Here is a 15232-nt window from a genome sequence, read left to right on the forward strand (position 1 = left end):
AACCCCCCTTAATACGTCTTTTTGCATTTATTCCATCCTATGACTGTTTTTATCTCTCCTTTCTACGGCTTTCCGTATTTTTAAAAAAGTTATTTTCTGCGCATTATTCATTTGACATAAAATCAGGGGACCATAAATCAGGGTAAAATCAACAAAAGTACAAAAGTGAAAAAGATCAATAGGACAAAGGATCTAACTATCAGAAGGTCTTAACTAAAAAAAACTGCTAGGTCAAAAGTAGTTAAGAATAAAAAGTCGAAAGATAAGAGGTTAATGAGTAACATATAAAAAAAAAGAAATATATACAATAATTCTCGGATATATCTTCAAATAGACGTATAATACAAGCAAACCATATGTTGATACTTTGTTTTGGCACCAAACCTCTTGGGCCCTTTCAAATGTTGCTCAAGAAAAAAAAAGAAAAAATGACACCCGTCTCATCATTGCTGAGTTATAGAACCTAAAGCAATACACGTAAGGCGCTGCCCATGAACTACGTAGACTCATTTTGGCGTAGCCCAGAACACCCTCATACCCCCATCAGAGTATACGTAGTTTATGGACAGACCCCAAATAGAAACCCGAAATTTCTTTCAAAGAACAAACGCAAATGCATTTTAAGGTATTATTCATCATTTCGAAGTTTATTTATTTTACATTATTTTCAGTCTTTTTACACAATGTACACAAGGATGATTGGTTTCAGTTTTGTATTCATAATTTACTGGTATATTTTACACTTCGTTTGTTTGCCTCAATTTTCATTTTGTTTCACATCTTCTCGCTCTTCGCTTGCATTTGATTCGCCTAGTAACATTGATAAAACTTTCCTCCGCTCTTCCTTAATTCGTAATTTTCCTCTCTCTTTTCTTCTAGCTGCTCTAACTATATATAAACACATTCACATCTAGCGCAATAAAGATTTGACATCTCAACGTACCTCTATCTTTTTCTTTCCTATCTCTTCTGCTCTGTCTCACGTTCTCCCTCATCCGCAATAACCAATGTCCCTGTCAATTTTTCACATCACAGCACTTCCTTCCTTCGCATTCCTTCGATCGGTTACTCTTGGATCCCCGTCACATTGTACTTCACATTCACGTTCACTCGTTCCCAAAAACAAACAAAAAAGGACTAGTATCATTCTCTTTAATTTCTGCGATTAGTTTTAGTATTTTTTTCTTGGCTGTGTTTCCAGATGCCGATGTAACTGCTACTGCCTATTTTAGATTTCATTTTTTTGATCGATTGATTTTTCTTTTTCATGCTTTTGTTTCGAGAAGGAGAATATAGTTATTAGACTCTTGATAATTTTGCCTTGCCAATGATTGCAGTGCTTGAGCGGGTAACCTAATCCAGAAATTATCGGAATCGATAAAATCAATAATTTATATACCGTACCTACGTAGTTGTAGTAGTAGAATAGAAGGACTGAGCTGGGTTGTTTAAATTAGAGAGAAGCTTTTCCCATTATGATTCATTTCGTGTCTAAGTAGGAGCATAAAAATGGGGAAGAAAGAAGCCTAATAAAAACAGCTATTTACAGAAAACACCCACCGACTTCGTCGACGTTTTCGTCATCACTGCCGCCGTCGTCGCCGCCATCCAACAGCTGATGCTGGTGGCCCTATCAAACGTGCAAAATCTTCGGCAGCACTTCGCTCTCGATCAGCAGTTCCCGATCTTCGATGTGATCGTGCTTCCGCCGGATGAGGATCACGACCGTCAGCACGATCAACACGAACGCCAACAGTGCCACGAAGACCCCCAGGATGAGCACTTCCTTGGAGTTCTCCGGAAGTTCGACGGTCGCACTGTAGATGGGCCACAGATTGTGACCCGAGGGGTTCGACCGGGGTTTGGTTTGGTAGCTGTTGCCAGCAGCGGTGCTGTAGCTGTCCGCTTCGGCGTCGACGTCGTCCGAGGCGCTCTCGAAGGCGGCAGCCTCCTGGACCACTTCGATTTCCTCGATCACCGAGTTTATCGCGAGCGGTCGGGTCGTTGTCGTTTTGGTGGTAGTGGTAGTGGTGGTCGTTGGAGTGCTGGAAGTGGTGGTTGTGCCGTGAAGGGAGACCACCAGCGCTTCCCTGGTGTCGATCAGCAGGGGTGCCGAACGGATCAGTTGGTCGGTTTCCTGGAGAAGAAAAGAGAAAATATAAAAAATACGTTAGAAAAGTCTGTTTTAGAAAGAGGGAACTTTTGATTCATTGCGTATCACATAGGTAAGGAAGTTTTGCCAACGTTTTTCGGTTAAGTTTGTTTTTTAAGAAAATATTTTACAGCTTGTATAAAATGAAGTAAAAAGTGATGACTATTCAGTCTGCATTGGGCTCGAGTCAAGTTTCTGTTACAGGGAAATAGTGCTTTTCGTGGATTCAGCAGCGAAGTCAGCGATCGGCAGTAGCCATCCAGTTTAAGTTCGTATTGAACGTTACCGAGTGTCGGGTAGTAGGTGTAGGTAGCAGCCAGAAAGCGGGGGACCGAGCAAGTGGCTTGAACGAGTGAGAGTGAGCTGAATGGGACTACTCGGTGAGTTTGTTTCTTGTAGTTTCCTTCTTGTACATATGTGGAAGTGTTTTGGGAATTAAGTGGACAACGTATTATCGTCGTTTCCAATGGAAAATCGATCGGTTTCAGGCGTGATCTAGCCCATCAACAGGACAATGAAGGAATGTTTGGACAAATTTCTAAAGGAATCCCCAAACTGAAGGGAACATTGAAGGCATTTAAAAGTCATCTATGGAAGACTATTTCGGGGAATCCTGGAAAATTTTCTGAAGAAATCTCCGTTGGAGAGTTTCTTAAAGAATTCTTTGCAGGATTTCTAAAGAAATCAGTCAAGAGATTTCGTACGGAATCCAAGAAAGATTTTGTAAGGACATCTCTAAAAAAATCGGACTGAATTTTATGATTAAAATTTTTAAATTTTTAAAATGATAATCCCAAAAATAATTTCCGGAAAAGATTATAGGAACTGCTGAGGAAATCCAAGGAAGGTTTTCTAGGGGAATCCTTGGAGGTATTTGCCAAGAAACCTCTGGAGGAATATCTGAACTTCGGAATAAATTCAAGGAGGTTTTTCTTTAGTTGCCCATGGAATATTAACTGAAAAATCTCCTGGAGAAATTTTGGAAGAAATCTGTGGAAGACTGAAGATCTGAAAGGAATTCCTGGATCGTGTTACAAATTTGTCAAATTTTCATTTTCATGTTTCATGGTAGATTCAGAAAGGTGTCAGAGAGGTTCTCGGGCGTTTCTAAGTGTTCCTTGGGGTTCCTGAAGGGTGTCAGGGCAAATCAAGGTTTTTCAAGAGGGTTTCGGAGGGATTACCCGAGGATTCAGTTTAAAGGGCTTTCAAAGAAGTTTCAGGAGTTGTCAGGTGGAGTTCAAGGCGTTTCAGAGTTTTAAATGATATCAGGAGATATATTCCCATGAAACGCCCCTAAAACCCCGTGAAACTCCGAGAAACATCCTTGAAGAACCCTGGAACGCTTTTAGAAGCTTCTGAAATACTCCTGAAACCATCTGGAACCATCCCCTGGATCTCCTGGAACATCCCTAGAGTCCCCTGAAACCCCATGGAACGCCCCTGAAACCTCCTAAAACAACCCTAGATCCCTATGACATCCTCTGGGACGCGCTTGAAACTCCTTGAACATTCCAAAACCACCTGCTACACACCAGCAACGCCCTAAAATTCTTGAATGCCCCTACAGCTCCAGAAACACCCATGGAATCCCCTGAACCCCTTAGGAACGTGCTTGAAACTCCCTGGAACAACCCTTGAACGCTCCTGCAGCCTTCTGGAAAACCCATGGAACCCCCTTAAACCTCTTGGAACGCCCCTTGAATGCCCTTGGAACCTTCTAAAATTTCCTGAAATCCCGTGGAACACTCCTGAAACCTACCTAAAAACCTCCGGAATACTACTGGAACTTTTCCGGAATCCTGTGGAACGTTCCTCAAACGTCCTGGAATACCCCTGATACTCTCTAGAACGCCTCAAATTTTAAATGTTAAATGACTTTCAAAAGGGATTTCGGAGAGCTTCGGAGAACATCGGATTAAAAGGGACGTTCCTGGGGGCTCAGGGGGCGCCATTAGGGGTATCAACTGGGTTTCATGGAAGGTTTTTATGGATTATTTTGGTTTCATTGGAGTTGCAGGGAAATTCCAGAGGCGTTTTAGGGCTATTTAAGGGGGGTCTCTAGGCTGCGAAATGATGAGTTGATAAAGTGAAAGGAGCGCGTTATTTTTTGGAACAGTTTTATTCAAACCCCATTTTAATTTGCAAGCGTATATCGGTCACAGCTCTAAGGGCGTGGGTTTTGACATGTCCATGCTGATTCCCTGGTACTTTTCGTAATTAGAATTTCATTGACTTTCTGTGATAGAGCATATTTGTGTGCTTGCCACACGATATAAACGTGCAAAATGGTCATTGGCAGAGGAAGCTCTCAGGTAATAACTGTTGAAGTGCTCATAGATCACCAAGCTGAGAAGCAGGCTTTCTCCCAGTGGGGACGTTGCACTGAGAAGAAGAAAATGATTGCACTCGAAGAAGCGAGGAAAAGGCGCAGCGCGAAGAGGAATGGCACTATTACATATGCTTCTCGGCTTTGCGGACGACACTGATCTCATCGGCATCTATCGTAGAACAAGCTTACGCTCCTCTGAAGAGGAAAACAGCGAAGATTGGCTTGACAATCAACTCTACCAAGAAGAAGTACCTGATTGTGGGTAGATACAGTGACAGGTCTATTTATGTTAGTGCTGAGGTACTGATTCATGGGAATGTGTTTAGAAATGTTGAAGAATTTGTTTATCTTGGAACACTTGTGACATGTGACGATGACGTTTCCCGTGAAGTGAGAAGATCCCGTAATTTGCAAACGAAATTCGCTCTATATAAGGCGCTGATTATTCCGGTGTCTCTTTATGGTCGCGAAACATGGACGTTAAAGGTGGTAAACCAGAAAAGTTTCTGAGTTTTTGAGCGCAAAGTGGAGAATGTTCAGTGGGATACAAGACAATGGCATGTGGTACTACAGGCACACAAAGAAACAAATATTGTGAAACAAGTTCCAAAAATACGGCAGAATTCAGTTGGCTAAACATGTAGTGCGAATGTCGAAACGAAAAAGAGCGAAATCATCACTCAGTTAAGAACCAGGTCTGTGACTTCTAGGGTGGCCGCGCAAACACTGGCTGCACGCAGTTCAAAAGGCTTGGGAATCGTACATATCGAAAATCTGGAGGAACATCGCCAAGATCGGGATGTTTCAGAGCATATCAAGAGATTTCACAAAAGTTTCAGGGGCTCTACAGGGGTTTCAAAAGGGTTTCCAAGATCGTTTCGTGGATGTTTAACCCCGTGGCCCTCCCTCAAGGGTTTTCAGGGGCATAACAGGGGTTCTTAGGGGTATTTCAGGAAGTCTTGAGGGTTTTCAGTGGGCTTCCAGACGAGTTTTGAGGGTGTTTCAGGAAGTTTTAAGAGCGTTCCAGAGGATCTGAGGTGGTACCAGTTGGTTTTCAGGTTGTTTCAGAGGTGTTCCAGGATTTTCAGAAGCGTTGAAAGGGTGGTTCAGAAGTTCCAACGGTGTTTCATGGTGTTCCAGCGATTGTCCAAGGGTTTAAACAGTTTTCATGGCCGTCACAACGAGCTTCCTGAACCCCTCTGAAATGCTCATAAGCCCCTTGAGACATCAAATAAAGACTTTAGTCATGTATTAAACATGCAGGAACCCCTCTGAACTCCTCTGAATACCCTACACCCATTGGAACGCCCTAAAATTCCCTGTTACTCTGAAACCTTCTTGGAAACCCATGAATCAGTAAATGAATTCCTTGCAACCACCTAAAGCCCCATAGAATCCCATCCTCTTAGGCTCCCTTGAAACATCTGGGATTACTTTTGCTAGTCGTCTTAGCAAATGAAATAATGAATAGGTTGCAATAACACACTTTCAAAACTGCGACATTTCAACTGGATTTCATTCGTTTAAAAACTTCTTAAGATGTTACTCGACACTTTGTCGGGACTTTCAAGTTCCTTTCAAATTGCTTGGAGTTCAGAGGAGCACAAACTTGCCATTTTAGCAAAAAAAAAACAACATTACAGTTAAAATTTCATAGAGGATACAATTATTTAAACTCATCAAATAAGTGATCATTAAGTTTAAAACAGAGTAAATCGCTCATCGAAATCGAACCGGTAGTCGCTGCTTGAGAGCCCTACGCTTTATCCAACGTCGAAAGGAGGTACGACAACAGAGTGATGACTGAAGGTTGAAGTGCAACATATCATGATTTGGAATTTTTAACCGTTTTGAAATGCCAATTCTCAATTGCATAGGGTAGACTTATAAGTACATAATAAATTTATATGGTTCCGCCTTCAAAAATTGCGGTTTTTGAAAAATACTGATGAAATTCAGGTTGAAATCTTTGGAAGAAGTACAGAATCTACAGTACAGTTCGGAGAAACCTGAAGTCAATTTGCGGAAGATTATTAAACAAACATTGAAGAATTCCAGGAAATTCTGGAGTCAATCTGTAAAAGAATTCCGGAAGGAATCACCTGACCAAAAAAGACATCTGTGGTTTTGCAAGAATTCGCGGAAATCATAACTAGAATCGGGAGCTTTCTTTAGAAGAATTCTGGAAAGAATCTGTAAAGAATGCCGGCCAAAGTCTTTAGATTGAAAATCGAAAGAAAACACTACAAGAACTTCGGAGTACATTTCTGAAAAGATTCCGAGAAGAACATGTGGAAAAACTTGGGAAGGAAACTCTGTGAGAAAATCCAAGATAAAATTAAGGAAAAAATCCAAAAAGAATCCTTTTAAAGATTCCGGTTGAAAACCTTCTAAGAATTTCAAAAAGAAGCTGTTAACGACACTGGCAGCACTGAATCGACGTCAGTCAAAAATGACATCGATGTGAAGTCTCTGACTGAGGAAACGTCACAACGGTCAGAAGAAGATTGAAAACATTGTCTATTCGCATGTGATATGTATTTAGAATATTCGCAAACATTGTATTTTACATCCTAAATTAATTAACTACGCCTTTGAAATGGTGCGCGAGAGCCTATGTTTGAGCTATTTCAATTATAACTCGTAAGATAATTGAAACAGCTAAGTCAATTAGAAGTTAATCATGAAACCAAGCATTACATCTCTAACCTCTTCTATATTAGGAAATTAATTAACTACGCCTTTGAAATGGTGCGCGAGAGCCTATGTTTGAGCTATTTCAATTATAACTCGTAAGATAATTGAAACAGCTAAGTCAATTAGAAGTTAATCATGAAACCAAGCATTACATCTCTAACCTCTTCTATATTAAGGAATCGCAATTATTGTACCGTAAGTTCAGCTCAAACTATTTGATCAGGATTGTCATCTCATTAGATACCTTCACTAGGCAAATTGCACTCTAATCTTGCGAAGATCAGCGAGAAGTATTATTTGTTGGGCAAGACCGGAATTGAAAGACCAAATTGTGAGTTGTATGAACACCGAACTCGAACTTGCCATATTAATAAATTTTCCTTTCTTAGCTTTAAGAATATTATTATTTATTTATCTACAGTCTTCGATTTTTATGTCGCACAGACTAAAACTTAATTACTAATTCTTGATTTAAAAACATTTCTACTTAGGCTAAAGTCATACAGATAGTAAACAACATTAAACAATTGACAACAAACATTCAGTGGATTATTTTGACCGTACTGCGTCCGCTGCAGGGGTTGCCGGAAAAATTCCATCCTCCGAGTAACTCTCTCAGGTGCGTTGAAACGAAGTCGCGATAGCAGCTCAGGACAGTCAATATTGCTTTCAAGCAAATCGAAGATAAATAGCCTCTGCAATAACGTTCTTCTATCCCTCAGTGTTGGAAGTCTGATCAGCGCACCAAACACCGTGCGATTCTGTATCGAGGTCCGAAAGTCTACCCAACAGAAGCGTTGAAAAAAATTCAGGAAAATTCAGAAGGAATTCCGGGAAGAATCCTTGGAAGAGTTCCGAGAAGTTTTTTTTTAAGAATTCAGAACGAAATGTTTGGAAGAATTCTGGAATGAACCTTTAAAAGAATTTCTGAAGGAATCGCTGGAAGAATTTCTAAAGAAATCTTTAATAAATTCTCCCGGAAAAAAAATCCTAGGAGAACTGAGGAAGTAGTCCTTGAAATATTTAAACATATCCTGGAGATATTCCGAGAGCAATTCCGAAAAGAATTTATATTTGTTTCGGAAGGAGTCTAAAAACTTCGGAATTCATCCTGAAAATCCTGAAAAATCTGAAAAAAATACTTCTACAGATTCCTGTAGAAAAACTTCTAAGAATTTCCAGAAAAGTTGTTGAAACAAGTACGGGGGAAAGTGTAGGAGTAATCCGAGGGGGAATCCAATCAAGATTTTCAGGAGGAACACCTGAACTCCTGTAAGAAATCCCGGAAGAGTTCCGAGGAGAAATTTTTAAAGAATTCCAGGAGAAATGTTTGGAAGAATTCTGGGAGAAATCTTCGAAAGCGCGAGGAATTGCGGGAAGAATAACAAAAAGAATACCTGGAATAATTTTGGGAAGAATCAGTGAATAAAAAAGCAAATAGAGGAAAAAGTATCAGGAGAAATCCATGGAGAAATCACAAAAACAATTCTGGAGAAATTTCTTTTAAGGACTCCGGGAAATTCCAGAGGGGATTCTGGAAGAATGTGGACAAAATTTGGGCAGAAATGTGTATGTAGAAGATTTCAATTAAATGTTCTTGAAAGATTTCCAGGATGAGCCTCTTCAAGAATTCTGGGAGAAATTCCGGAAGGGTTTTGTGAAAAGATTGTAGAAGGAATATCAAGAATAGTTCTGAAAGAATTTTTTTGGAAGTATTCCAAGGGGAAAAACTGGAAATTTGGGAATAAACCACTGCAAATTTCAAAGAAGATTTATGGGAAATTTTGATTTATTTATGCACTTTTTAATTTGTTTATGGAAATTTTGTAGTTTATTATTGCTCTCATCCCTATTTCTTTATTGACAATTTCTGATTTTTTTATGGCAAATGATCACTTCCTTATGAATCGTTCATATTTTAGCCATTATGTTAGAAATTCTGGGAATAGCATGAAAATAAAATCCGTAAGGAAAAGCTGGAAGAATTCCGGAAGGAATACCTGAAATATTTCTGGGAAGAATCCGAGGAGAAAGAAGAAAATCGTGAGACAATGTCAGAAAATCCTTGGAAAAATCACAGGATTCTGAAGATTTTCTTGGAAGAATTCCACGACAACGCCTGGGGAGAATTCTGGAAGAAGACTGTGAAAGAATTCCGAGAAAAATAAATTTAGTACAGCTTCTAGGTGAATTTCGAAACATAGCAAAGAAAACGAAACAAAGGGAGAAACTTCTGGAAAGTTTTCGGCAGAAATCTGTAGAAGAATTCGGAGATATGCCCCTGAAAGATTTTCGGGATGGACCCCTTAAAGAATTCTGAGAGGAATTGCAGCAGGGTTTTCTGGATGAATTTAAGAATAAATCTTTGGAAGAGTTACAAAAGAAATTTTCAAAGATAACTCCAAAGGGAAACCCTGTGAGAATTCTGGGAGAAATCATTCAAAATATTTCAGAAAATGCATCTGTAATAATTTCGGAAGAAATCCCAAGAAGAATTTTGCTTGCAATGCTTGTAAAATTCCGAATCGTCGGAAGATTCTTATTAACCTTCCGACAGTCGCACGGTCGCCAGCACCACGCTCATGCTGAGAATAAAAGGCGAGATTTTTTCAGCGTGTTGTACAAAATATAACAGCCCGATCATTCAAGGGTTAATAATTTCTAGTTTAGTCAACAGTTTTTCATATCTCATTACATTAGTGATAAATGGTCAAAATTTCATTGCATTCGGGTTCCTAGAATTTGGAGATATAACATCTCAAAGTTGGATATCGAATAATTATAACTTCGTGTAGAATAGCTCGATCATTTCCAAATTTGGTCCACTGATACATAACTAGTTACAGGAAAACATTGAGATTTGTTGATATACTTTTCAAGAAGTCACAGCTATTTGACCATTTTATGAAAAGTAAAAATTTTGCTGTCCCGATCATTGTGTCTCTAGAATAATGGCAAGGATTAAGATAACTTGTTTGTTTACAATTTACCGACGGGGAAAAACCATTTATTTCAATAATTGAGTAGCATTTGCTGCATTATGAAAGCCAACTTTGAAGTACCACAGAGCTATTGTGGGGTCAGGGGTATGAATTGAAGGTTAGTGAAATAACTGAATCTGGTGAAGTGAAAATTGAACGGTGGTGAATAACAATTCGGCTAGCTGTTGCTTTGGTGCGGTTGCTTCCGTCATACACAAAACGAGAAAAAATGTTGAGAGAAATTAAAACGTGAAATTTTGCGTAATTATTCGATTTCCAGTGCTATAGTGACTGATCATCGATAGTCTACCTACATCTTTTTGCTTCCAACTAATGAGTAATTGACATTTTTCATCTGATATGACGGGAATTAGCGCACATGACGAAGTTAATTCCTACCCTACAATGTTGTTAAAGTTTTTGATTTTGCTCAATTGGGACCGAGTTTGACGGTTCAGTTAGAGTTAGAACCTTCGGTTTTAGTCTTCGCACATCTTCAATAAACAAATACTCTGTTCTAGATAATCCCTATTGTAAACACGAAAATCATCATCAACTCACCTTATTTCGACAGGTCACGTGCACGTTGTACTTGGTATTCGGCCACAGCGACAGCTCCACTTTGGCAGTTTCGGTCAGCAGATTGCCGGTCAATCCACCACCGGAGATCTCCCACGACACCAAACACTGATGGAAGCTCTGCTCCGAACTGCTGCTGCTTCCACTACTGCTGGTCACCGTTTTCGATTCCGGCCCCATCAACGATGACGCTTGGCTGAGGGCCTGGATAATTTTCGAAACCGAGGTCCCATTGGGACCGCCACCGTCCCGTGCGATCCGGCTCAGGCGTTCGACGTTTTCACTCGCGGCCAGCGGTGACGGAACGCCCGCGTGCGGTTGGTGTTCCAGCAGTTCCTCCGGCGTGGTCCACTCGATGTCGGCGGCCACCACCGATTCGTTGCGAATCATCCGGCTCAGGCTGAGTAGCAGTCGGTGCGCTAGTTCGTTCTCCTTTCGAATCTGGTGGTTACGGTTGCACACGTCCCAGCACTCTAGAACGAAGGGGACCGGTTAGAGAACTTCTGATAGTGGTGTCGAGAGGGGAAGGGGATAGGAAGGGACTATTTTCTCCGAAATGACCAGTCATAAATGAGAGGAAAAGGGGAAACACGACATAGGTAGGTAGAGCGCTAGAAAACGAAACATTCTCAAGAATCATCATCATGATTCCCTTATCTGGCAAACGGCAAGAGGTTATTTTCATCCACTTTCGGGTTCCTCCCTTCGGTCGGGCGCGCTTGGCTCGCAGATCGTCCACTATGGGCCAATTTAAAAAAAAAACAGCAGACCTAAGAAGTCACTTAATCTTCATAAGTTTGATTGTATCTTGAACCTACTGGTATATTCAAACGACGGACCTGATATAATGGTTAAAGCAAATTACTATAAAGAAAAAAAAATTGAAGTGTGTTCTTAGATACCCTGAAGAAAGTTAAAGTGAAAATCCTGATGAAGCTCACGCAAAAATTTTGAAGAATTTCTAAAAAATTTCTTGAAAAAATCCAAGAAAATTTCGACAAGAGCCGACTGAAGAGAGTTATGAAGAAACACGTAAAACCTGGAATAATCTCTAGAGCATCTCCTAGAGAAACTTCTGATGCATGTTCTGAAAAATAAACAACTTCTAGAAAATTATATTTAGAAAATGGTTTGATAAGTTTTCAGAGAAATAATTGCAGAAACTCCTGAAAAATTTCTGAATGAATTCCTGGACGAATTCCTAGAGATTTTTTTAAGAACTTCTACAGAAATTCCAGAAAGAACTCCTACGAAGAACTCACATCAGAAATTCTGACCCACAGTGTCGTCTCGGTCTCATTTATTTTTATGACATCGACCTAAGGTAGCGCGCCTCGTTTGTTTTAAGATCGAGCGGCGGGAGCAGAAGGGAAATTCCAAGCTCCGAGCTAAGCCCTGCAGAGACAACGACGACGGCGACGTTCGTCTAATAAATTATCAAACCCTCCGTTTTGTCCTACCCGTCGTCATAAAGGCACGGTCAGTCAGCCAGCGCAGCGGTGTGGCAGCAGTGGCGGCGTTTCGGTGCGCAGAAGATTTGTTTATTGGCTACCAAAATTAAAATCCAGTTCAAAATCTCGCCGGCTCCGGCTGCTGGACCAAGGGATGATGGTCGGTCGGTGGCTGTAGGAGTAAGAGGGTGCACTCCTTGGCCGTAAATTACGGGCATGTTTTTTAGATAAGCAGGGCCGCCAGGGTACTACACGGCTAGCAGGTGCACTCTAAATTCCAGAAAGAAAGAGTCCGAGAAAAACGGCAGCTCGGAGATAGGGGCCATGTCAACTGCTGGCTGGATGCTGACGCCGCGCCGGAAGGTTGAATTTCGTTGAAATATTGAAATGGGTTTTAGTAGGCTAAACCCGGTTTATTTCATGTAGCTTTGTAGGAGGCCGATAAGCGAACTCAAAACATACCTAATTCACTTGCACAGCTCTTTGAGAAGTTATCCAAGCTTTCCAATCTTTAATGAGTCAATGAAGATTCTTCTTGAAGTTCAGTTCAGCAAATCGTACTTTTAGCACTTTTCGAACTGCTAACATGTACTTACAATCTTCTCTCGTTTTTCTACCGCTATCTATTTGATTTTTCGATGCCCTGTTTCCTTAGGAGTCGTATTAGAATGCATGCATTACATCGTATAGAGTACTATTTTAAGTTACTATTGCATATATGTACGACGGAGGGATGTTTTTCATTGCATATGAAGCTATTTTTCCAATTCATTGCGGTGTAACCGATTAAATCGTATATTAATACACATTAACTTATATAAAGCATAACAACTCGATATTAACGATATTCTAATGCATTAGTACGTGAACATTACCTATTTGCATAAACGTGCGAGTGAACTAACAGTGTTAAAAAAAATAGCAAGTACTTCTTTAATTATTCGACGTCACTTGGTGCTATAGATTTTTTATGTCAGTTTACATATAAATGTAAAAATAAACTCGGTGAAATATACATATAGGATCGCATAATCAAGAATCGTTTTTAATGACACAGTACGATTTAGATGAAAAGAACATTTAAAAAGCTTCTGTTTTACTGTGGCTGCGGCCTACAAACTGCAAGAAAGTCAACAGCCATCATCGTGGCTACAAAGCTAGTCGTATTCTTATGTATGTAGTTATGTGTCTTACTATACGACTGCAGCAGAAAGATACATCGCAATAAATTTAAAAAAAATCATCATAGGCAACCAAAATTGTCCCTCCGTCATACGTACACGCAAAAGTAACTGTATCATTATCAGTGACTTCAATGCGAATCACCGTTCGTGGAATAGCCTTCAGTAATTCCATCGGGAATATTTTATTTGACTAGTGCTCTTCGGCCCTCAAGAATTTGTTTTAAATATTCCGACTGCCCCATTTCTTTTCCTTCTCTTAGAAGTTAATCAGCAAACAATTTAGGCTAAGCCGACTCATCTCAGCATTATTGTAGCCAATTGAAAAATCATGGTGATTTCAATTTTGACCATCTCTCTGTAGCATTTCAAATTTTCATAAACGATTCCTAATCTCAATAGCTCGTATCATTAACTAGTAGTGTGAGATCAGGTTCGGCTAAGTTGATCTTACACTGGGACCTCTTTTTATGTCATAGGCTGAGAGTGCATAAATTGAAAATATGCATGAACTAAATGGGCAAAAAAGAGAGAATTTTGTACATAAATTAAGTCAGGGGTCTTAATTCACGAAAACAGGTCTTGTTCCTGAGAGTTTGAGTTCCGGCCAAGGGCGTTCCTAGGAAGATCCCAAAGTTTCAAAAACTAGGGGGTTCCAAAGGGGCTTCAGGGGCGTTTCAGAGGGTCTCAGACTATGTTCTATGAGTGTTCCAACAGAGACATCTTGAAGTGCCCCTGAGACTGCCTGGTGTCCTTCTGAAACCTCTTAGAAGGCCCTGGAACGCGATGGAGATCCACTGAAATACCCATGAGACCCCAGAAACCCTCCTGAGATGCTCTGAGACGCCCCTAAGATCCCCTGAGGTGCCTCACAGTTCCCCTAGAATACCCCAGAGACACCCTAAAACCCGGCTGAGATCCTCTGGAGCACCCTTGAGACGCCCTGAAGCAGTGTTGCGAAATTTCAATATCAAACGACATTTCAAGCTGATATTGAGGCAGGCAACCTCTCATTTTTCTCATATCAATTCACTGGCCACGGATCATTAAATTGGAACCAATACCAGCATTAGTTAAGGCTCACCGACAACTGATGACGGGCATATATCACACATTTGAGCACCAGCTTGCAAGCCATGAATTGTGGACTACGGTATCGCTATGTTCGTCATCGATAACGCATAACTCGACATAAACCTATCATTGATCTGCTTTTACTTTGGCCACCAAACTGTGGTCCAACATAGGGTAAAATTTGACCAGACGCCCGATATTTCTTCAGTCTGGCGGAATTGTGCCGGGTTTTTCGTGTTTTGTGCTCCTGAGATCTCCAGGTATCCCCCTTAAATCTCTTGGGACCTACTGAATGCCCCTGAAACCCCAAAAGGCTCTTTAGAGCGCCCTTGAGATCCCTGATGCGCCACTCAAGCACCTCTGAAGCGCACTTGGGACCCCCAGGAGCTTCCTGGAACCTCCTGAACTCTCTTGAGACTTTCTTAAATCGACCCTGAGATGTCCTGGTGCCTCCCTGGAACGCCCCTGCAACCTTCCTTTGCTCTCCCCTACAAACGCCCTCTGGCCACCGTTGCCATGGTTACCATTTAGGTAAACTCCTAAAATATTCCCCCTACTAATGGCGGAAGGAACTCCCAGAGGAATCTCAGGAGTAATTCCTGGAAGGTTCCCATAACTACCTAACTAACAATCACTCATTTTACAAGCACCTTTACGATGGATTAATTCAGTATGATGCTGAATAACATTTGCAAAATTTTCAGGCACAACCTTTGTACGGATTTTTTTCACACGAATTTGGAGAAAGTATACAGCATAGTGTTGTGTACCAACTGAACTGTTTGTTG

The 15232-nt window shown here is 40.7% G+C and overlaps 1 protein-coding gene across 1 annotated transcript in view; it reads right to left on the reverse strand.

The window, feature by feature from the left end:
* Positions 1–618: 618 nt before the first annotated feature.
* The window catches only part of LOC109404900 (uncharacterized), a 62663-nt gene continuing 48049 nt past the window's right edge, over positions 619–15232 (reverse strand). Inside the window, exons 3-4 of the mRNA XM_029866676.2 lie at positions 10721–11209; positions 619–2137 (exon numbers count right to left, since the gene is read on the reverse strand). Coding sequence (XP_029722536.1) covers positions 1634–2137; positions 10721–11209 — 993 coding nt within the window. The 3' untranslated portion in view covers positions 619–1633. The remainder of the gene's footprint in view (positions 2138–10720; positions 11210–15232) is intronic.

Source organism: Aedes albopictus, chromosome 1, assembly GCF_035046485.1.
Source record: "Aedes albopictus strain Foshan chromosome 1, AalbF5, whole genome shotgun sequence".
Classification (NCBI taxonomy): domain Eukaryota; kingdom Metazoa; phylum Arthropoda; class Insecta; order Diptera; family Culicidae; genus Aedes; species Aedes albopictus.